The sequence below is a fragment of the Sus scrofa genome, chromosome 6, assembly GCF_054392235.1.
Source record: "Sus scrofa isolate SSC_HxYL_T2T_F1_AM1 chromosome 6, Sscrofa_HxYL_maternal_Yorkshire_Landrace_v2.0, whole genome shotgun sequence".
NCBI classification, from domain to species: domain Eukaryota; kingdom Metazoa; phylum Chordata; class Mammalia; order Artiodactyla; family Suidae; genus Sus; species Sus scrofa.
The window spans coordinates 104,111,967-104,136,875 of record NC_139388.1 but is presented as its reverse complement, the minus strand read 5'-3'; the positions used below and the strand labels follow the sequence as shown (position 1 = coordinate 104,136,875).

Below are 24,909 nucleotides of genomic sequence, written 5' to 3'. Positions count from 1 at the left end.
TAATTAGCTGCCCGAAATTACACATTTCTGGCTATGAAGTTGCCGTTTATCTCCTGCAGTGCAATCTATGTCGACAGCATTGCCCTTCAAACTTTTCCGTGAGCATCGGTGTAAGTCACTAGAGTCAGTGTCCCCATGGGACGCCTCGTTCACAGCTTGCAGCACACTAATAGAAACAGTTCCGGCAGGAACACTGAAGACAAAGGTGCTATAAGACACCAACTGAGGAGGTAACCATTAGAGACCACTGCCGGACCAGAGCTTGGTTTTGCAGAATGGCAGAAAGAAAGAGGAAAAGAAGCAATGAAATCAGGTAGGTTGCTTAGGATGAGCTGAAATGCTCAACAGAGTCCCTTAGTCACTGGACTTAGCCTGTCACTGGACTTAGCCTGTCAGTGCTGTTGTCAGAGGGGATGTTATCACAGCTCATGGGTAGCCCAGGACACTCAGTTATCAGATGTCATGTGTCCTCCCACTTGATGCTTGCCTCGAGGTCCTGGCAAGAGAAAATGACAGCATTCCTTTCAAGGTGGACTGTGTTGTCCACATGGTGGTCTTAATTCGGCCTCTCTCTTCAGCTTTGGACTGATAGAGGGAACTTTTAGGAATCAGAGTCACCATGGCTTTCTTCCCTTCCCAGGTGATAGGATGTGACTCTGCCATGTCGGCATGGTGACATATTAGGAGACAAAGCAGAACTGTACTTCCTGCAGGCAGAGGTCCACAAAGGACACCAATGGAAACATGCTGTTTGGAAAAGCTTCTGTAAGATGTTTTGTTTCGGTTGAACAGGTACTTGAAGATGCAAGCCGGTCTTTCATCTAAGACTCAGCAACCTTCCTTTCATCTAAGACTCAGAGTTCATACAGCCTCTACCTCTGATCTGCTGGTACCACTCATGACAGTAGGGACTCCAGCATCTTGGTCATAGAGATGGTTGTTTTGGCTAGGCTTGGCTATTTGACTTGGCAATTTTGCAGAAAGTCTGAGATACCATTTTAAATGCCATGATGGAATTCTGGGACCTAATAACAGATGGGAGGAGAACATACATTTCATGACAGCTTGACCTGTGGACAGAGCAAACCTTCTTTTTTTTTTTATCCTAGAGTTTAATTCATGTGTGTATGTTTTTGGCTGAGGAGTATTAAAATGATGCAGGCTTACTGATGCAGAAAAAAGTAGTCTGCTAGTGAAATTAAGTTAGAACTGCATTGCTTGTTGAAATTAATATCCGAAGCATTTAGTCATTTAGTAAGTAAAATTGATGAAAACCTTGGAAAAAATGCCTTAGAACAGTCCTTGCAGAGACTTGCGATTAATAAGGAAAGGGGGAAAGAGATGCATGCTAGTCTGTTTATGGAAAAGAGATCTGGAGCTTATTAAAAGTTTTTGTTCAACTAATGAAGCATTATATAAAATTAGACACTTCCTTTAAATGTTAAAAGTCACAACACTGAAAAAATTTTCAATGTTATCTCTAAGTACCCTATGCACGATATTTTCCCTAGTGCCAATAGTTTAAATATAAAAAATTGATGTCGTAAAAAGGAGCATTCTGTGAGAATGTTCCATTCAAGATTCCCTTGGGAACTTTCTTCTCACTTGTCCTTGGTTGCTGGAGTTATTACAGGATGGATGAATGATCATTATTAACCCCGTGTGATGGAGTGAACAGATATCTGGCAGGTGAATCCCATCTTGTAGATAAAACCCGGAACATTGTTTCACGTGGGACATTTTCATTTGTTGGGGGTCATGGGAAGGGGGGTGGCTCTAAGTCCTAAATGATGGAGAAAACAAGGAATTTATATACCAATGAAAATCAAGATACGAACTTCAGTGATATTCCAAACAGATTTCCAGGAGCTGCAAAGTGTAGGTGGAGCTGACTGGAAAAGTAGGTGGGGGAACGTGGCCTTGGACCCCTCTTCTGTGGAAACAGAAGGAAAAAGGAGAAGACTCTTCCCAGCACTTTTGTCCTCAGATTAGATGCGCAGGGACCTTGGTTACAGTTTATGTTCTTTGGTCATGTTTCAGGTGGACCTTTAGGTATCTTTACATCCTCATTTCTTTTTCTCTGATTTTATTTATTTTGCTAGAGACTCTGCAGTAGAGTAAAAGCAGCATATATTTCATTGTCAGGTGTCAGTTCAGAGCCACAGTCAAACCTGGACCTTGGACAAGGTTTTGAACTGATCTTGGTCACAATTTTTTTCATCTGTATATTGGAAATTATAGTACTTAAGCCACAGGACTGTTTGGAGGAATAGATATTAGATATAAAACCATACACACATAGTCAGTGCACACACAGTAAATGGTAGCTGTTATTTCTCAAGTTTTCATACTTCTTTTCCCTTTCTACCTGTAGATCTCTTTATAGTCATAAATGATGACCACATTCAGGAAAAATCAAATTATGGGTCAGTTTTATGTATGGATATACTGAAGCAGAGAATTGTAGATTAGATTTCCCCAAGCCCATGAAAGGTAAACTTAGAAAAGCGTATGTACCTTCTTAGAAAAGGTACATAGTAAGTGTTCAATGAATGTGGTTAGCGTTAATATATTTTCACTATCATTTTGTAAACAAGTTTAAGCTTTCTCTGTATATATTCTTTTAAGCCAACCACATGCTCATATTCCCTACATGTCACTTATATTTCTAAGTTTGAAATTCTATCCCTGGAGCTTACACTAAGAAACAACACTAGGACCTGGTCGGGGATAGGAAAGGACTACTTGAACATTGACGGTGTGATTTCTATACAAATCAAAATCCAAAAAGGCATGGAGTTCTGCCCAGTTTATTCTCTCTAATCATTATGTTATTTCATGCTGAATTCTCAAGCTTTTACTCTTACGTTTTCCAGTTATCTAATTATGAATTAATTTTAAAAGATAAAAAATAAATGTATATATCAATTAGCATCAAGATCGCTTTTGTTTGTCAGAGTCCCAGAGGAAAGAGCCTTAAATAAAAGCATTGTGTGTCTCTCTAGTGACAGTTTTGGATGCAGATCATTCAGGGATGGTGTGGTAGCTCAGTGATTATCGGGAACTCAGATTCTTCATCATTGCCTTGAATTCTTTTTTTTTTTTTTTTTTTTTTTTGTCCTTTTGCCATTTCTTGGGCCGCTCCTGCGGCATATGGAGGTTCCCAGGCAAGGGGTCTAATCGGAGCTGTAGCCACCAGCCTACGCCGGAGCCACAGCAACGCAGGATCCAAGGTGTGTCTGCAGCCCACACCACAGCTCAGGGCAACACCAGATCCTTAACCCACTGAGCAAGGCCAGAGACCGAACCCGCAACCTCATGGTTCCTAGTCGGATTCGTTAACCGCTGCGCCACGACGGGAACTCCAAGCCCTGAATTCTTAATGTTTAAGCACACCATGGTCCATCATGGCCACATGAGTGTAAGACATCCTATTCTCAATCAAGCCAATGGGAAGGAAGAAGGAACAAAGATGGTGAGGCCCTTCCTTTGGAGGACAACTCCCAGAAACCACTCTTGACATCGCACCCCATATGCCACCCACTGGAACTTAGACATGTAGACAGACCTCACTGCAGAAGAGGCTGGAAATTTTAGTCTGTATTTTGGGTAGCCTTATACCTAGCTAAGATCTAGGGATTTTAGTAATATGGAAGAAGAGACATAAGATATTGGCGACAAGTAGGATTATGTGTGACATCTGGGCTTCACCAGAACTTTTATCATTCTGTTTTCTTTTTCCTCTTTTCCATCTTAGATCCTATGCGTGGCCCAAGAAAACTGGAAGTCGTTGAAGTCAAGTCTCGACAAATCACTATCCGCTGGGAGCCTTTTGGATATAACATAACTCGTTGCCATAGTTACAACCTCACAGTCCACTACTGTTACCAAGTTGGAGGGCAGGAACAAGTACGAGAAGAAGTGAGCTGGGACACAGACAACTCACACCCTCAACACACCATCACCAACCTCTCACCCTACACCAACGTCAGTGTGAAACTCATCCTCATGAATCCTGAGGGGCGGAAGGAAAGCCAAGAACTTGTGGTGCAGACAGATGAAGATCGTGAGTACTTTTTTTCTTGTACTTTTAAATGATATGTTGATGTCAAGCATACAGTCTTTCAAGAAAGCAGTTTGTGTTTCTTTCTGAGATCCTTACAATGAAAATGGAAGAAAGAGCTGCTTACTTTGTTGAGTAATACAAATATGTATCTGTGATGCATGGACACTTAATTTTTATGAGTCATAGAGTTATTTTTCTACATATAATAATTCTGTGTGGCTCTAAATAGCTCTTCTTTCAAGTTTTATCATCATGTTGGACTGAAGAGTTGTTGTTTGGGGTTACCTTATATATATATAGGAAATGCTTATTTATATGGTATTCTGAAACATTTGTCATAGTTCAGATAAAAATTCAGCCCCAAAAAGAGGCTGCCCTTGCTGTTCAGAACAGTGCTGAGAAATTACCTCATTAAGTTAGTGGTCATGTAATAGATCATACTTTTCCATAGGAACAATGGTATAATTGGATATTACCTCAGAAACCAAGGATTTAAGAAATAGTCCATACATAACACCAGCAACTCATCAAAAAAAAAAAAAAGGCAAATACACAATGGCAGTAAACTACTAAAATAATTTAAAATAGTAAAATGATACCTTGAATCCCATAGCATGGATATAAATGTGCTTTCACATTGATTATACAGAGGGCTCTCATGTACAATAATGTATGTTTCGTGGAGCACATAAAATACAGCAGTGGTATATCATATATTTGACTTACAAATCATTTGCACTGGGAACTAAGTCTGGTCATTTATGATAGAGCATGATAATGTGAGAAAAAAGAATGTATACATGTATATGTAAATGGGTCACCTTGCTACACAATAGAAAATTGACAGAACCCTATAAACCAACTGTAATGGAAAAAAGTAAAAATCATTATATAAAAAATAAATACATAAATACCCAAAAAATCCTTTGCCAGGCATCAGAATGAGTGGCAAACAACTTTCAAAGCCCATTCAGTGAATATACTTATTCTTGGAAAAAATAGATGTTTCACTTTTTCCTCTTCAAGCAATTGCTTGTGATCTTGGGTCATTGATTATAATATGAATTAAATGTTCATCACAACACTTTAGTTCTCCATTTAAAGAGCTGACAAAGTACTTCTGAGTGTTGATTACCTATGCAACATCGTGCACATGGCTATAAAAGCAAAACATGGAAACAGCCAGAGTAAATGGCTTTTCTTTTTTATAGCCCCTCAAGTCCTATCTGCATTGGTGGCTTTCAAGCAGTTTTACTGTAATTATTGTTGTGAGGAGTATCAATTTGATACAAGTCACTCAGAGCCTGGAAGCCCTATCTCTGTTTTTTCCAGCTCTTCCTCATCTCCCAGGAGAGATGGAAAAAAGTTTCTGCATTGTCAGCAGGTCCGTTCTGGATCCTTCCTCCTCTGCATTTCTGTACTTACTTTAGTCCTAACTTCCGTTGTCGGTGCCTCAACATTTTTAGATTCTTCCATTTTTAGTTTAATAATTTTTATTATATTCCTTTTTATTCATCTGAAGAAACTGAGTCAGAATAGTAAATGGCAGGAAGGCATTACACCCAGATGTCTGGTTCCAGAAACTGTGGCCTGGACTTCTATGTGCCAGAGTACTTCTAGAGAACTTATTAATATGATCATTGATATTCCAGAAGTCTTATTAATATAAACATTAGTAATACTGTCTATTTTATCTTTCTGCCTTGAGGGTTTTTTAAACCATTTTTTGAATTGAAGTATAGTTAATTTACCATGTTGTGTTAGTTTCAGGTGTAAAGCACAGTGATTCAGCTATACATACACATGTATGTTCTTTTTCAGACTATTTTCCATGATAGGTTATTACAAGATATTGAATATATTCCCTGTGCTATATAGTAGGACCTTATTGTTTGTTGTTTTATATATATTAGTCGTATATATTAATCCCAAATTCATAATTTCTCTTTTCCCCCATCTTTCTCCCCTTTGGTAACCATACATTTTTTTTCTGTCTGAGTTTGTTTGTTTTGTAAATAAGTTCATGTGTATCATTTTTTTGGATTCCACAATAAGTGATATCATGTATGTCTTTCACTGTCTGACCTCACTTAAAATGATAATAGATTGTCCTTTTCTCTCAGCTTCCACTGCCTATATCCAGATCCTCACATTTGATGCTAAAATTTCTGTAGTAGTTCCTAACCTTTCTCTGTAGCTCCAGCTTTCCCCCACTCCAATGCCCCCTACTCACACCCTAAACTAGTCTTCGAGTGCATTTGCATCTTGTCAGCCTCTCCACAGCAGCTGTCAGTGACTCTTTTTATCCAGACCTGGACTTTCAAGCTCCGCTGAGTTTCAGGCTCCAGCACTAGAACTAGTAGCTTTTCCTAATGACCAAGCCTTCTGCAAAGACGTCCCCTGGGCACCAGCCCATCTGCAGCACGCCTCCCATCCTGAGCGCCCACTCCCTCTCTCTCCTCCGAGACTGCACCCTCTCCTCCTGGCGCTCAGTTCCATCTCCAGGACCCTCCAGAGTCCTTCGTGAGGCTGTCTCCAGCTCTTCCAGCCCTCATTACTCTCATCCTTCTGACCCTATTTGCAGTTGACAGGATCTTTAAATCCCTGAGCCTTAATTTCCCCATCTGAGAAGCAAGAACAATGTACTTCTCAGGCATATTAGGTTAGAAGACTTTTTTACACAGAGAGCCATTTATAGCTACAGAGAGGGGCCTTTAGTAGGTGAGAATTATTAGGGTTGTTGTAACAATTGAAAGCAACTTTCTTGTTCCTTCATTATATTTTTATATATTTTAATATAGATATAAATATATAGAATATATATACTTTTTCCTCTTAGCTGTAAACTGCTTCAGAGAAGAAGCCATCTATATTTCTTCTACAGCAATATGCATGCTACTGAGTAGGTAATAAGCACTCAGAATCCTTTACTAGTCTTTAAATAAACTAATAAAGTTTGCTGATAATCTTTGAATTCAGGCTTAAATCAACAGTAATGTTTCCATCAAAGAGAGAGGAAAGTCAAGTGCAGTCATTTCTAGAAATGAGACATGTTTTGCTAAAGCATGAACGTCATCCACACTTTTGGGTTTCAAATTGACATGAGCAAAGAATTCTGTGAAGTTCTGTCAAAACATGAAGTCAGAATAAGTTACTTTTTTGTTGGTGTGTTTAAATTATTTTGCTAGTCCCTGGAGTTGGGGCATGTGTTACTTTCAAATGAAAATCTATTGTTTTCATAGCACACTGGTATCCAGTTAATCAGAAAAGCTTCGATCTCAAATTATATTTCCTAACAGCAAAACTTTTTTAAAGACTTCAAAAAGGACAGGAAAGAAGGACAGAAATAGAATAATTGTTAATACTGAGTTTGCAGGTAAAAGAATGGAAAGGTCCCTTTTTTTAATCTGTCATTAGCAAAGGCTACAATTCATTGAATATTGTGAGTTTAATTGTAGTATAATATTTTATTGAAATACTGTTTGTATCATCAGAAAATATGTGGAAATATTTCTTTTTAATCACTGCTAAGAGTGGCTACAGAAATTAACACAACATTGTAAATCAGTTTTACTTCATTTTTTAAAATGTTAAAGAAAGAGTGTCACTAGACAGTTAGGGATCACTTCCACAAACTTAGATATTATGATCCTAAATCCCAAATCTTGAATTTCTGTGACTTCTAAATTAAGTGGGTACTGGTAAGATACTGTCTTCCCTAATTTAACTAACCTTTCTGACATTTTATTTTAATTCACTTGATCTGTTCCTGCCCTAAAAATTACTATATGGATTCCGTTTATATTTTCCTGTTAACATTTTCATGATTACAAGACCTCCAGTACATTTTATTGTTTATCCTTTTAAGATAGCCTCTGTTCAACATAATTTTACAGTCTCTCTTTTTTTAAATTTTTATTCTCACTTATCCTAATTGAATGAAACCAAAGATTTAGTTTTTTCTAAGTTTTTGCTTTTTTTACATCCATACATAGATTAACAAATAGTTTCAACTAAGAAATATTATCGCAAAATAATAGAACTATGCCTCGATCCTAGGAGGAACCTGAGGGTGACATCATGATAACCCTTCCAGGGTAAAGAGGCCAAGGCTCCAGAGAGCTTTCTTTGACTTGGCCGTTATTTCAGCCTCTGATTTCAAGGAGCCCTGTTGTCTCAGAGCCCAGAATCCAAATTGTCGTAGAACTCACCGGTGTCATAACTTCTTAAATACCTTATTTTTCTTTGTTTTGATGTAGCTTCACATCAGTTCCTTCAACCCAAGGCAGACAGTTATTTTCATATTTACGTGTTTTTTGGAGATGATGATGTTAAAGAGATCATCATAATTCAGCTTTCTCATTTCAGAAGTGGGGAAGCTGAGACCAAAGGAGTGTCATTGAATTACCCAAATTGTATTTATTAATTTGTTTGATTATTTGTTTGTTTTTACTCCCATGACTTATTCAGAGGAAAGGTTTTTTTAATTAAAGTTTAATTGATTACTGTGTTGTATAAATCTCTGCTGTACAGCATAGTGACCCAGGCATACATATACGTACATTCTTTTTTTTTTTTTTTTTTTTTTTTTTTGTCTTTTCCAAGGCTGCACCTGCCGCATATGGAGGTTCCCAGGCTAGGGGTCGAATCGGAGCTGTAGCTGCCGGCTACGCCAGAGCCACAGCAACGTGGGATCTAAGCCACGTCTTCGACCTACACCACAGCTCATGGCAACGCCAGCTCCTTAACCCACTGAGCAAGGCCGGGGATGGAACCCGCAACCTCATGGTTCCTAGTCAGATTCGTTAACCACTGAGCCATGACGGGAATTCCCATTATGTACATTCTTTTTCTCATATCATGTTCCATCCCAAGAGATTGGATCTATCCTTAAATCAGAACCCAGACCTCACATCTGAATCAGTGATTTTATTTTCTGCTAAATTATGTTTACCTCTATTTAAAATACTTAAAACATCCTGCATCTCCCTATATGTAGCGCCTTCACTAAGCAAATGTGTACTACCTGTGAACTTTTTTGAGATTCTGGTCAGTCTTCCCAGCCTGGGGAGGCCTCACCAAGCCTTAAAGGGCTAACCATACCTTCCTCAAGCTAATAAAACATGTCTCAAACCCCCATATTTTAACCTTTACTGAGATATGTTTACCCAACCATGAGTTGATAAAAATTTGTGCTGTTTCTCTTTCCTAGGTATTACGAATAATTCTGTTCCTAGTATTTCTGTACAAGTTTTTGAGTGACAGACATTTTTATTTTTTTACTTTAATAAAAAAATTAATAAATAAAATGGCATAGAATTTGCACATAATCCAGGCACATCCTCCTGTATACTTTAAATCATCTCTGGATTACTTATACTACCTAATACAATGTCAATACCATGGAAATAGTTGTCAGTAAATGACAGATTCAAGTTTGGCCTTTTGGAACTTCCGGATTTTTTTTCCCCCGAGCATTTTCCATCCAGGAGTTGGTTGAATTCGCAGATGCGGAACCCACAGGTAGGGTAGGGAAGGCTGACTATAAACATTCACAGTGGCTATATTCCAGGCACAGAAGTGGGGCAGGACACAGCCAGGCTAACAGCAAAATAGAAGCATTCAGAGATATTCTATATCAGTAGGAATAATGCAAGGTATGACTTTGAAAGAGGAGCCTATTTTTAATTTAGAATATTTGCAGAATATGTATGAGAAAGGAAAGCTATGCCTGGAAAATGAATTCTCTTACATAGCGGAGATGGGGAAATGGCCATCATATAATCTGCAGGCCTACACCATAGCAACACCAGAGTTCTCTTGGTACCTACCTAGGAATGGGGCAGCTGGTGATGAATTTAACTATGTGTAACCATTGGAGGAACTGCCAAACTGTTTCCAAAGCAGCTATGTGATTTTACATTCCTACTAGCAGTGCATGAGAGTTCCAGTTTCTCCACATTCTTGCCAGTACCTGTTATTATCTGTCTTTGGATGGTAGCCATTCCAGTGGATGAGGTGCTGTCGCCTGCCTTGTGGCTTTGATTTGTGTTTTCCTGCCAGCTGATACTCTTGAGCATCTTTTCATGTGCTTTTATTGGCATTTTTGTTTTGGTTTTGGAGAGGTATTCATACAGATCCTTTGCCCATTTTTAATTGGATTGTTTTTATTGGGTTTTAATAGTTCTTTATGTATTTCAGTTACAAGTCTCTTGACAGATACATGATTTGCCAAACTTTATCTCATTTTGTGTGTTGGCTTTTTATCTTCTTGATAGTGCCCTTTGAAGGGTGGAAGTATTTCATTTTAATGAAGTACAGTTTATCTGTATTTCCTTTTCTTATTTTTGTTTTTGATGTCATATCTTTGAAACTGTTGCCATGTCAGAAATATTACACCTATCTTCTAAGAGTTCTGTAGTTTTAGCTCTTACATATAGCTCTTTAATTTATTTTGGTATAATTTTTATACTTGGTAAGAAGTAGGGAACCAACCCCATCCTTTGACATGTGGATATCCAGTTGTCCCAGCACCACTTGTTGGAAAAATTATTCTCTCCATTGAACTTTTTTGCACTTTTGATGTAAATCAATTGACTGTAAACATGGGGCATTATTTCTGGACTCTCAGTTCCGTTGCACTGATCTATAAGTTTATCTATGTCAATACGTGATGTCTTGACACTGTAGCTTTTATGGAAGTTTGAAATTGAGACGTGTGAGTCCTCTCCAAACCACTCTAAAAAAATGTTTTTTCATTTTTAGGGCCACACCTGTGGCATATGGAAGTTCCTAGGCTAGGGGCCCAATCAGAGCTGCAGCTGCAGGCCTACGCCACAGCCACAGCAACACAGGATCCAAGCCTTGTCTGTGACCTTTACCACAGCTTGCTGCTAAGTGAGGCTATGGATCAAACCCACATCCTTAGATAGACAGCATTGGGCTCTTAACCTGCTGAGCCGCAATGGGAACTTCCCAAACTCCTTTTTTTTTTTTTTTTTTTTTTAATTTTAGGGCCACTCCCACAGCATATGGAGGTTCCCAGGCTAGGGGTCTAATCAGAGCTGTAGCCGCCGGCCTACGCCAGAGCCACAGCCATACCAGATCCCTAGCCGCCTCTGTCACCTGCACCACAGCCCACGGCGATGCCACATCCTCAACCCACTGAGCAAGGCCAGGGATTGAACCCACAACCTCATGGCTCCTAGTCGGACTCGCCTCCGTGGTGCCACGACAGGAACTCCTCAAACCACTTTTCGATTGCTCACACCATCACTAAAAATTTGATCATGCATCCCCAAATATATGTATATTTGTAGGTAGTACAGATATTCTAGTTTATGAATGGGATGGGCACACTACTACACTAAATTTTGTATCATGTAAAGTATGCTCAAAATCTGAATTTAAATGAATATGAGATAAGCAATATTTTTAAAATAATATGTTATTTTTTAGAAAATTGGCAAGCACGTTTCTATCTTCCCTTATGTCAATTGGATTTTCTTGCAAACTAATCAAAAAGTGTTACCTATTTTGGGTTTTAAAAAATGGCATCAAACTTTCCCAAATCTGTTATATTATTAATAAATAAAATGCATTAAAAATATTTCATCTACATCACATCTCTGTAGAACTTCTATTTTGTGTGTATTTGTCATAGATATATTAAATATAAGTACAGTAGTTCATATATATTCTTCTATGACATGCTTTTATCACTTGATGTTATGGTTATAAAATTCATCCGGGATGATGTATATAGCTGTCATCTATTTTCAGTCTTTCTTGTATTTTATTGTGTGAGTATAAAATAATTTATTAAACCATTTTTTGTCTCAATGTATTTTATTTTAAAATGCTGTTCTGATGACATCCTAGTAGATGTCTCCTGGTACATAAGTGCAAGAATATTACTAGGGAATATACCTGAAGTGGGATTATCAGGTTGTGTGACACGTGCCTCGTGAACTTTACTAAATACTACCTTTTCCAACACAGCTGTACCAATTTACAGGCTCACAAGCAATGTGTGGGAATTCTCATTGCTCTATATTCTTCTTTATTTACTTATGAAGACTAAAAAAGTTTATTTACAAGATGACTACTGGCTTTGTCTAGTTGATTCAAACTTTCTAGAGAAAAAAGTGATGAAATTCTTTTCTCTGTAAGGACAGTATAGCCAAAATGGTTTTAAATTCTAGGTTTTTGAAAGAAAATTGAGTATATCTATTAAAATCTCATGCCTTAATAGAGAGTTAAGAACCTATCAAGTCTACATAAAATGTTATTTTTTTTTTTTTACTTAAATATATGTATTGAATCCCCCCACCCCCTTCTAGTTCCAGGTGCTGTTCCTACTGAATCCATCCAAGGAAGTACCTTTGAAGAGAAGATATTTCTTCAATGGCGAGAACCAATTCAAACATATGGTGTCATCACTTTATACGAGGTACTATGTGCATTTGTTAGTAATTTTTTTTTTACCTTTTTAGGGCCACACCTGCAGCATGTGGAAATTCCCAAGCTAGGGGTCCAATCGGAGCTGCAGCTGCCAGCCTACGCCACAGCCACAGCAATGCCAGATCTGAGCCACATCTGCAACCTACACCACAGCTCATGGCAATGCCAAATGCTTAACCCACTGAGCAAGGCCAGGGATCGAACCTGCATCCTCATGGATACAAGTCGGGTTCTTTACCATTGAGCCACAATGGGAACTCCATAATTTAATTTTTTATTGCAATTTATGATAGCTAGACTATCCAGTGTATTTAAAAATGTATGGTGGCATCATGCCTTTCAAGAAGTTGATTGCCTTCAATATTATAGTGGTTATGGTATAGAAGCAAAAAAAATTATGAGTTTTTGAATTATGTATATTTTCAGATTGTATATTGATAATGATTTAGATGTTTCCAATTACATGTTATTGGATGTAAAGACACAACATGGTGTATTTTTAAATCACCTTTATTAAAAATGATAAGTGTTTCTTGTAGGGTACATTATCTAGGAGTCAGCCATGGAATCCTTTTCTTGCTAGCTATAAAATAGTTTACTCCTGAGTTATAGAAGAATGCTGATTATCCAATTAGCAGAGTCAATAGACGTTGTCTCGGGAGTAACAACAGAATAATGTCTTTTGGTTTCTGAGCATTAGCGAAACACCCTTTAGACTTCCGTGACATAGTTCTGTCTCCTGATAGGGGGCAGAGAAGAATTTGATGAGGTCAAGGAAAAAAAAAAATCACAGCAGTAGCATCATCCAATCTGTGTGAGCATGATTTCACCCTGCCTATTGTCATAGAAACAAGCAGGTGCATTTTTTTTAAAGCTAGCGTTTATTCGAATGCAAATTCAACAAAATTATATGTTGTTAGGTTTCCAAAACCTGTAGCTGTTCTTCCTATGGAACCATTGCCTGAATACCTTTCAGAACTCCTGACAAAGCAGGACTAGATTAGCTGTCCGACGGTCATCACTCGCGAACCCTCCCCCTGACCCAGCTAGCCTCATGGCTCTGTTGCTTTACACCTTTTGAAAATGAGTTTTGAAATGGGAAAAAAATTGTTAATTGAAAGCTAAACAAGGTAAAAGTAAAGAAAAGTTGATTTCATGTGAAGTTATTGACGTGGCTCATTGGCTGCTTTGTTAGGAGTATTAGGAAAATTCTTGGCTCTGCTTTTGCAGAGCTGTTTGTTTTCCGTTGGAACATTATTTTTATCATATTTTTTATGCAAGTATAGTTGATTTACAGGTTGTGCCAATTTCTGCTTACAGCAAAGTGACCCAGTCATCTATATCCATATATGTACACACACACATATTCTGTTTCTCATACTGTTTTCCACCATGGTCTATCCCAGAAGATGTGGATATAGTTCCCTGTGCTGTAAAACAGGACCTCATTGCTTATCCATTCTGAATGTAATGGCTTGCATCTGTTATCCCCAAACTCCCCGTCCATCCCACTCTATCCTCCTCCCTCGTGGCAACCACAAGTCTGTTCTCCATGACTGTGAGTCTGCTTCTGTTCTGTACATTGAGCTAAGTTTTATAATCAAATCAAACAAGTTCATTTTGCTCAGGGATCCAAATCTTTTGGTTCATTTTTATCCATTATCAGAATCCTCAAGTGAATATTTTGGCCCCATAACCATTTTTTTTTTTTTGTCTTTTTGCTATTTCTTTGGGCCACTCCCGCGGCATATGGAGGTTCCCAGGCTAGGGGTCAAATCGGAGCTGTAGCCACCGGCCTACGCCAGAGCCACAGCAACGAGGGATCCAAGCCGCTTCTGCAACCTACACCACAGCTCACGGCAACGCTGGATCCTTAACCCACTGAGCAAGGGCAGGGACTGAACCCGCAACCTCATGGTTCCTAGTCGGATTTGTTAACCACTGCGCCACAACGGGAACTCCCCCATAACCATTTTTAGCTCTCAGTTTTGTGGATTCTTCACCTCAGGACAACAGAAAATTTTACAAGAAAAGAGTTTTTGAAGTCAACGTTAAGTTCCAAGAAATCAGTCCACCTGTCCTAAAAAGCCGTATCTTGAGATCTAGACAGAAAATAAAGGGCAGACTCTTTCTTTCTGATCCCACTGAGCATCATCTCTGTGTAGTAAGTACCTTTGACATGAAAACAGTAGGAATAATAATCCAAAAGAACCCATTAATCTCTCTGACTTGAACAGCCAGGATGTCCCGGGTGAACTCTTGTCTAAATGCTCCTACGAAGGGGGTGGTGAATGACACACGTCAGGATTTTAAAACTCACATATCGGTAAGAGGAGCACTTTGGTTATTTTTCCTTGGCGCCAAAAGGAAAATGTCAAATGTGTGAATCGGGCTGAAATCATTACATACAAGTTTCGACTGCCGAATCTTTCCTCCTCTTTCCCCGTGTTTTCTGGAAGTAGGGAGGAGGGATTCCAGAGCCCTGGGGGGGAGAGGGAGCTTTACCAGGGTCTGTGCAGGGGCCTCTCTGACTAAAACACACGGGCACCTGGGCCGTACCCAGCCTGCACCAGGGGTGCAGCAAATGTAGCTTCGTCCTGCTGCAGGCCTCATAGGGAGTCAGACCCAGTCCCCTCCCCAGACAGCCACAGTCTCCTGGGATAGACAGACAGTTGCCCAAAGGGAAACAGAGATCCTAGGAGCAGTGTATTCATGGGAGCAAATTTGATTACAGGTAAGGCGAGGTAAATTATCATAGTTAAAAAATACTTAGCAGTACCTGATATGGGTGTGTCTTGAGGAACACACTCGTATAGTTCGTGAAGAAGAAACAGAATGTTATAAATGCTGTAAAGGAACACGCTCTGGGTTCACATTATTCTCGAGTTCTCTCTTTACCTCTTAGGAAAGATACACCAAATCACAAATGATTGGAAAATGCTGGCAACATCACTTTTTGCCGGGAGTTGTGGCAGCTGACAGCACTAAAGCTTTTATCCCGCCTTATTCTCTGTCCCACCACTTCCATTCCCCTGACATCCATCCTCAGCCTTCTCCAACGGGCCTTTCCTCCCTTCTCTCCCCGACTGCTGATCAGCCTTGTCATCCTATCTGAGTCACCATCCTAAAGCCTGGGACTGATAATTCCACTTTTCCGCAAGAGCTATCCAGATTTTTATCTTATCAAATCATCAATGTAATATTGTTCTCTGAAAGAATATTTTAAGTACAGAAGTATTCAAACTAAAATGTCTTGGCTTGGGAGTTCCCATAATGGCGCAGTGGTTAACGAATCTGACTAGGAACCATGAGGTTGCAGATTTGGTCCCTGCGCTTGCTCAGTGGGTTAACGATCCGGCATTGCCGTGAGCTGTGGTGTAGGTTGCAGACGCGGCTCGGATCCCTCGTTGCTGTGGCTCTGGCGTAGGCCAGTGGCTACAGCTCCGATTCGACCCCTAGCCTGGGAACCTCCATATGCAGCGGGAGCGGCCCAAGAAATAGCAAAAAGACAAAAAAAAAAAGTCTTGGCTTCCCAAATGCACTTTTCAGAGGTGACGACTGTTAACACCTAGATACCTGTGCTTCCCAAATTTTACAAGGTAGATATTTAACGTGCAAGTTCACTGATGGATATAGATGGATAAAATTGAACAAGAGCTAGCAATCCTAGCATTTTACTGCAAGAATAATATGCCACATAAGACCCTCCCTTCACATCATACAAAAATAAACACTAGATAGATTCATGATCTGGACAGAACAAATAAACCTAAGGAACACTATAAGACAAAGAAGGAAGATACGATTGTAGTATATCTTGACATAAAACCCAGAAGGCCAGTTTGAAAAGGCTGAGGATGACGTCAGAGGAATGGAAAGTGGGGGACAAAGAATAAGACGGGAGGAAAGCTTTAGTGCTGTCACTTGCCAGACCTCCCAGCCAAAGATGATGTTGCCAGCATTTTCCAATCATTTGTGATTTGGTGTATCTTTCCTAAGAGGTAAAGAGAGGACCTGAGAATAATGTGAACCCAGAGCCATGTTCATTTACAGCATTTATAACATTTTGTTCCTTCTTCACAAACTATACAAGTGTGTTCCTCAAGACACACCCATATCAGATTGGGTTGTATAAGAGCTTAAACTTCTGAATGATAGAAGATCGCACAAAGAAGGTCTAAATACAAACAAGAGTTGGACAAAGTATTTTCGACATTTATAGCAGTCAATGGGCTGGCAGCTATAATTATAATGCACTTAATACATATTGATAAGAAACACATAGCATACTCTGTTAGGGGAAAAAATAGTAAACAATAAGAGGAGTTAACTTAGAAAAAAATCCAAATGGCCTATAAGCATGTGAACAGATAGGTACCCAACCTCAGTAAGGATTAAGGAATGAAAGAAAACAAATGCTTTAGAGAGGTTAAGTTTGTGCAAATCTAAAGCAGCAGTCTGGGGAAATATGTGGGCACATCAACCATTGATGGAAACATACATTTTGTAACCTCCCATGTAGACAATTTGGGAGTATCTATCAAAATTCTAACACTGCATAGCAAGCCTGTTAAAGAAGTTTATCAGTCAGTACTAGTCCTAAATGCACGGGGATATATGTCCTAGTGTTTTCACTGTATCCCACTAACTTTATATGGCTCTCAGTTGCTTAGTAAGTAAACCCCAGACTCCTGGTCATGCGAGTAACACAGCAACGAGCTTTTAAAAAAAAATTAGTATGTACAAGATAGTGGAAGAAGACAAAATATATAAGATCCTTATCCCTTCTTTACTTGCAGTAAGCAGTCTGATCAGCAACTAACAATAGAAAAGGATGAAATAAGGACCAAACGTCACATCCGATGCAGTGAGTGCAGTGCTGTGGAAAGCTCTGGACTCCTCAGTCGATGGGGCCATTGGTGCACAGAGAGTTACAGACACCTCAGGACCCCCAACCTGGGGGTCAAGCTCAGTGCACCCCTGTGGATCGAGTGGGGTCATAGGGAGAGAGAAGGAGAATTGAGGCGCCCTATTTGATGTCAGCATTGAAGGACTGCCATGGTATCAGCCCAGATGATGTTTATTCCTGCAGCTCCTATTATTTTCTCCTGGTTTTATTGAGTTGCGCATATGGAACTTTCTTTTCTCCATGAACCTTCTGATTTTCACACCTGCTTCTGCTTACAGCCTTCTTTCCTCCTGACACCCTCCCCTCACTTTCTCTTCCTAAGGCACTTCTGCTGATCTCTCAGTGTTTTGGTCAAATTGTGAACTTCCCCTGAAGTCTCCTGGGTCCTTGCCTCCCCTGGAATCAGATTTCATTTGTTTGTCCTTTGCTCGCACCTCCGTTGAAGGACAGTGTTGAATGCTGGCTGTCTCAAAGCCTAACCTACTCACTGACTTCCATCGTGATCAGAGACGGTGTGTTGTTCCATTTCGGTTCTCTGTGAGGGTCTCAGGTTAGAATTTGAGTCATCGGTGGTGGAGGGGAGGGTGATTTTGGAGAATTTGAGGCACTGACCTAGAAATCAGAGTCATCCAGTGCCAAAGGGCTGCTTCTCACTCACCTAATCCAACCCCGCCTCTGCTGTCCAAGTGTCGGTATGCTGTCAACGTGGACAGCCCATCAGTTCTCTGGGTCCACCCTGGGACATCAGTGTCCTTGATGGAGGCCAGGTGTGAGTCAGCCCCAGACATCCCTCCTGGGGACGCTCCCCTACAGCCTGGTACTTAGTAGGCACTTGATAAGCATGTGCGGAAATAGCAAGTGAAGAAATAATACCAAAAGGACATGTTGCATTTGGATGCCCTTCAGAAGTACCACTCAGGAGAACAAATGCTTCCTGGGCATCAGCTCTGCGAAGGCAAGTGAAATTCTAGGGTCAAGTTCACCCTGTTCCTGAGGAACTTCTTTGCCCCTGAAATTCCAACTCACAGGGCTCTGGCTGGGTTTGAGGAGGAATCCATGAACTTTCTGATGTTTTGTGTCCATCTGGACACAGCATTTTTTTTTTTTTTTGGTCTTTTTAGGGCTGCACCTGCAGTTTATGGAAGTTCCCAGGCTAGGAGTCGAATCAGAGGTTCAGCCGCTGGCCTACAGCAACACAGGATCCAAGCAGCGTCTGCGACCTACATCACAGCTCACCCCAACACCAGATCCTTAACCCTCTTAGCAAGGCTGGGGTTCAAATCCACGTCCTCATGGATTCCAGTCGGGTTTGCTACTGCTGAGCCATGACGGGAACTCCAAAGCACTTGCTTTTCGCTTTGCCATCTCAGTGTGATGTGTACGTGAAGGTGGGCGTGCACCCGCATTCCCCAGGGGTCTTTAGGAAAATAGATACTGAGTGCCAAATATTTACTGATCACAGTGGGTTCAGAAAGAAGAGGAAGCTACCAGCCACTCTTGAGAAAGAAGCAACAGTGATGTGAAAAGTCCCAATTCCTTTGGCACATTTAGATCGTGATTGAAGAGTAGAAAGAGCTCTGGCAACTCCGTGGTTTGTTGCCAAGTGGACTGTATGGGCACAGTCACAGCAGTCGGCTTTTAGCAGATCCGTCGATTGTCAGGACAGGTTTTGCAGGCTTTACCCGTAAGTCTAGTGGGACCTCTGGCTCAAGACATGCATGGACACGTTTTTTTGGTGTCAGTCGTGAACTCCCAGCAACATCTCTGAAAGCGTTTCCTTCTTGAAACACTCTTTTTATTTCTATGGCAGCCCTCTCTTTTGTCTTCAGCCTGCTGTCTGGCTTTCCTTCTCTGCTCTGTTTTAAATGTCAGCATTTCCCCAGCATTCCCCCTCATCCACTCCTGAATCTTCATATTCCAGAGCTGCTTACCCCACGGGTTTCTAGCTCCAGCCCAGACCTCTCAGGTCCCAGCCCTCAGGCATCTCAGCCCTGATGTGCTGACACCCCAGCCACTGGCTTCTCCTCATTCATTCCTTCCCTGATCAGTAAGCTGGCCCGCCTTTCGCTCAAGCCCAGTCAGGGAACCTACCCTTGGTTCCTCCACCCCTCCCTCGCATCCAGTCCAACCCTCCCTCGCATCCAGTCCAACCCTCAGGTCTGCCCATCCTGGTTCTAAAACATGGTGATTCTTGCCACGTGTTTCCCTCCTTCGTCCACACCTCTGCCTTCTCTGGCCTGGGCTGCAGCCTCACCCATGGCCTCTGCCACGGCTCCTAGCAGACCCCTACTCCATTCAGTGCTCCCTTCAAGCAAATCAGCCTCTGTCTGGCAGCCAAGGAGATTTCTCCATAAGGGAAATCCAGTTATTTTATTTTTAAAACTTTTTAAAATTAAAATATAATTGACGTACAGTGTTGTGCCAATATCTGCTGTACAGCAAAGTGACCCAATCATACATGTATACGCATTCTTTTTCTTATCTTCCACCATGTTCTATCCCTAAAGACTGGTTATAGTTCCCTGCGCCCTACAGTATTTTCATACTTGAAATTGTTCTAAGGCTTCCACTGTGTGTCGGAGGCTTCCTACCTTTGGGTGCAGAGCGCTATAGGGAGTGGCACCGCCCACCTCCCCACCCCCTGACCACGCCCACCTCACTCCCTGGGCTACACATGGGCCTTCTCTCCATCCATCAGCTGTGACCAGCTCCTGCTTCGCGGCCTCAGTTCATGCTGTTTTTTCCTAAACTCTCGGCCTGGCTGATGGCTTCCCAAGTTCTAGTCTCCTCTGATTAACTGTTGTCTCCTGACTGGGCCCTTCCCCAGCCGTTCCAAGTGTTGTGCACGTGCACTCTCCCCCACAGTGCCCTTTTTTCTTAGCCCCCTGTTTATTTTTTCCATGGCACTTAGTGCTTAAAAATTATTGATTTGCTTACTGGATATATCTCCCCAGGTCCTCCCACCCCAGTCCGGGCTCCTGGCTCCCTGCAGGCAGGGCCTGTGTCTACCTGCTGACCACCATGCCCGCAGAGTCAGAGTCCACTCAGTATTTGAATAGCATGAATGCACCTGAATTCACAGTGAAGGAAATGGGACAGAACTAACCCTCTCATGTTCCAGGCAGGTGCAAGTTCAGAGAAAAAGCAGCATCAGAAAAGTCCAGTGTTGGGGGGGGCAGTAAATCTTTGCCCCCTGAGCAGGACAGAAGGAATTAAATGCCACTGTATCAAGGGCTCAGAAATAAGCTTGGAGGAGGCAGGGTGGGCAGGGTTTGAGCAGGAAGCTCAGGAGTTTGGACGTGGCGTACATGTGTGTCCCATTAGAGCTTTCAGTAAGGCAGTCAAACGGGCAAGGTCACCCCCGCCCCGGTGGGCAGTGCCGGTCCTTCTTCTAAATAAACGGCACCGTACCTGCTAGGTTGTGTCTCTCCTTCCCCACCAGACACCAGACTGTCATCTCCACCCAACCCCTGCCCGGGCAGGTGTGGTGTTGGAATCACCCTGAGACCCCAGCTCAGGGCACAGTGCTCGGCACACAGGGCACATGCAGTGACGATGTTGCAAAGGAGTGATTCGCAAACTTGGGGGAGCAGTTATGTTGCCACAGCTTAGATGTGCCTTCTCTGAACCTCCCTCTTCTCTGGGGCTATCAGAGTGGGGGTCAAAGTAAGTAGCTACACCCCCAGTGGAGATGTTGCTGAATTCAAGTCCCCCCATCTCGCCCTGGCTCCACCTCCCCAGTGGCAGCTGGAGGTGGTCGTGATCTTGTCTCTTGACTCCGAGGACCCTCACAAGGGCAGCCTGCTAGGGGGTTAACAGCAGATCCACCGCCTCCCTCTGATGGTGTCATGCACGGCGGTGATTACTACGCACAGCAAATGTTTTCTTGCCAAAGCTTAGTTGATTCAATCTAAATATTCTTTCAGAGAGGTCTCCTTAATTATAATGACATGGTATAAATATAAGGAGAAAGAATGTCAATTATCACTTCGTATAATAACCGTGTTAGTGTTCATGCACATAAATTATGAGTAACTTTAACCTATTTAAAAGCAAGAAAAGTGCTCAGTTTTGCAATTTAAAACTTTTGAATATGCCACATTTAAAAAATATGTCATTACAACCAGCAGAAGTTGGTAATCACCCCTAAAATGTGTGTTCTTGAAGAGTTGATGAACTACCTAGAATGAAATTCTTTAAAACAGCATTTGAAAGGACAGAATTTAAAGACACCCATGTTATATTTATTTTCACACAATCCAGACCCAGCCTGCTTTGAACACCCGGTGTGTGACAACGTTCATGGAAGCTTCGAGATATGCACCGTGTCCGAAATGGCAGCTCCTAGTCACACAGGGCAATTTAAATTTAGATTTCAGTCAATTAAAATAAAATGACTCACAGACATAGAAAACGAACTTATGGTTACTAAAGGAGAAGGTAATTTAAATAAATCAGGAAGTTGGAATTGACACATACACGCCACTATATATAAAGTAAACAACAAGGACCTCCTGTGCAGTACAGGGAACTATATGCAATATCTTGTAATAACCAATAAAGGAAAAGGATCCGAAAAAGAACATGTATGTATATCTGTATATGTACACATATAAGTGAATCACTTTGCTGTACACCTGAAATTAACACAACATTGCAAGTCAACCATACTTCACCTTTTTTAAAAGATTTTTTAAAATAATAATAAATAAAAACTTTCAGTTGCTCAGCCTCACCAGCCACGTTCCAAGGGTTCCGTGGCCACCTGTGGCCAGGGGTTCCCACACTGAATAAGTGCAGAGCAGACAGTATTCCCATCCTGACCGCTGATCTACTGGGCAGCACGGCCCTAAAGAAAACAGTAAATAGGACATGTCCTAAACACCACAGTCACAGCAGCAGGAGCTACTGACATGCATCTAGGATTTATTTTTGGAGCAGACGTCTTTGCCCACATTGATGAAAAGTGCCCTTGTTCCCAGCAGACAATAATCCCATTCAGTGCAAAATCAGACTCTGGCCCTGGGTGAGCCAGGAGGTCTTCCTCTTGTCCTCCTGATCTGTTTGAGTTGGTTGTGTATTTTGTTACTTTGTTGTAAGCTGGTTGTAATGTAGTTTTCCAACCTGACATTTTGAAAGCAAACAACTTCAAGGTATTAGCTTAAACCTGAACTTATTCTTTATGTTCTAACCTACTGGTTTTCAGTTCCTCTGTCTATAAAAGTGATAACTCCTAACAGTTTTGGCTGAGTTCCTGTGCCCCTTTGCTGGATCCAGGATTTGAAGAGTCTAAGTGAGCAGGAGAGCTTAGAAAGCATGACAGCGCATACATCAGCAGGGTTTATTGGATCAAGACGCAGTCTTGGTTTGCCTGCCCCAGCTATTTTATCACATGCTTCTTCTCTTCCAGATCACCTACAAAGCAGTCAGTTCCTTTGACCCAGAAATAGATTTATCCAATCAAAGTGGAAGAGTTTCGAAACTGGGCAATGAAACCCATTTTTTGTTTTTTGGACTCTATCCTGGAACCACGTACTCCTTCACCATCCGAGCTAGCACAGCTAAGGGTTTTGGACCTCCGGCAACAAACCAGTTCACCACCAAGATATCAGGTATGGTACATTCCTGTGCTGTGCCTTTGATCCGAAGTGGCGTTTTTGTACTTCTTTATTCCCACTGTCAAGCATGCAGAGCCCACCCAAATGTACACATGAATGAAGATTTTTGCATGTATGAAAATCAGACTCATGGAATTCAATGAAATGCTATCAATAGTTATAACTTGGGAGCTTAAGACCATCGTCCCGGGTGTTCATGTGTGTTGAAGGACACGGTCACGAGTGGGTGATTCTGTGCTGAGACTCTTACCCCCTCACAGTCCTGAGTTCCCAGAGCAGCCGTGTTGGGAAAATCTCTGCAATGAGCCATGAATGATGGATTGCTCAGCGTAAAGGCAGCATTGCGTGGGGTCCCTTCCAGGAGGCTCTGCCTTCCTTGAGACCTTCACCATTAGTAGTTTCATATCCCGAAGAGAGTGGGGCACCAGGCACCTACATCCTCCAGCTTCTTTCTTCTAGAGACTCAATTATGCCTTCCAACAACAGGCAGAATTGGGAAAATATTTCTGGGCATGTGCAACTGTGCAGAAAATGTCTTTGTGCTTCAAACTAGAGGAAATGGGGTTGCCATCTGGTGTGGGATATGCAACAGCAATCAACACAATTCCAGGGACGTTCTCCTTCCCCTTGGATACGAGTGGGGAAGTCTGTGAGTTTGGGCTCTGACTGTTTGCGTTGGGGATGAATGAGCAGGATGAGGACGGTAATTCTTCTCATCAGCCAGGCTTAGCTAAGTCATATCCAGCCTGATTTTTATATCTGTGGTCCCTCATCCCTAGTTTCATGAAAGTTTTTCTTTAGAATTGAAGGAAGGGAAATACGAGTAGAGCACTGTCAGCTTTCTGCTAGATTTTGGGGGTGTTAGAATTTTGTTTTAAGCATTTATAGCTTAAGGGATAACTTTTTGTTGTCTGAGATTCAATTGATGAGCAGGAACTTAACTTGAAATTTAAAAGACACTTGATATTAAGCATTAGCTTATAAGAACAATACAGAGAGTTGGAAAAGAGGAAGAAGTGCATGGGAGGTTAGGAAAATGACTTAGGTTGTACAGATAGGCGAGTAGAAAGACCACGGGGCCTAGAATCAAAAGATAGGGGTTCTAGTTACAGTTTTCCAAACACTTCCTCTCTGATCTCGATCAAGTGAATTTACCCATGCATATAAATGAAGACAAAATTACCTGGTCTATGAATTTATCCTGGAGATTTAAAGAGGTAATGTGTGCCAAGGTACATACCTCCAGGCCCCCCTTTTGTGGTAATTTCTCCCCATGGAAATCACATTGCAAAGATTATTATAGGGTTTTTTTGGCTCTTTAGACCGCACCCATGGCATATGGAGGTGCCTAGGCTAGGGGTCGAATCGGAGCTGCAACTGCTGACCTACACCACAGCCACAGCAAAGCAGAATCCAAGCCATGTCTGCGACCTACACCACAGTTCACAGCGACGCCAGATCCTTAACCCACTGAGCAAGGCCTAGGATTGAACCTGCGTCATCCTGGATGCTAGTCAGATTCATTAACTGCTGAGCCACCATGGGAACTCTCTCAAAGATTATTGTCTTAAAGAGGCTCTTCCTTTAGAGAAAAAGCATTCGTTTTTACCATTTGTATTAAATGAAAATTCTGGTTGATGTGACAACTCAGCTCACCAAGTTCAACAGTTCTATCCAGAAGCAAAGACAGTTGACATTTTAGTTAGCCCACACAGGCTCATCAAGAATAACTATTTGATTTTTATAGCTCAAAAAAATTACCGTTTATGGGCCCCTATTTTCTACTTTCATGAATCTCAGAGAACTACTCTTTGTACAAAATGTGATTCTGTGTTAAGAATTGGAGTTAATTT

At 41.4% G+C, this 24,909-nt stretch overlaps 1 protein-coding gene across 20 annotated transcripts in view; it reads left to right on the top strand.

The window, feature by feature from the left end:
* Positions 1 to 24,909, top strand: part of PTPRM (protein tyrosine phosphatase receptor type M) — a 749,885-nt gene that overhangs the window by 438,031 nt on the left and 286,945 nt on the right. For all 20 annotated transcript variants that reach the window (XM_084964179.1, XM_084964175.1, XM_084964177.1 and 17 more), the window contains exons 8-10: positions 3,758 to 4,066; positions 12,409 to 12,518; positions 22,849 to 23,050. In XM_084964179.1, the coding sequence (XP_084820305.1) occupies positions 3,758 to 4,066; positions 12,409 to 12,518; positions 22,849 to 23,050 (621 nt within the window). The remainder of the gene's footprint in view (positions 1 to 3,757; positions 4,067 to 12,408; positions 12,519 to 22,848; positions 23,051 to 24,909) is intronic.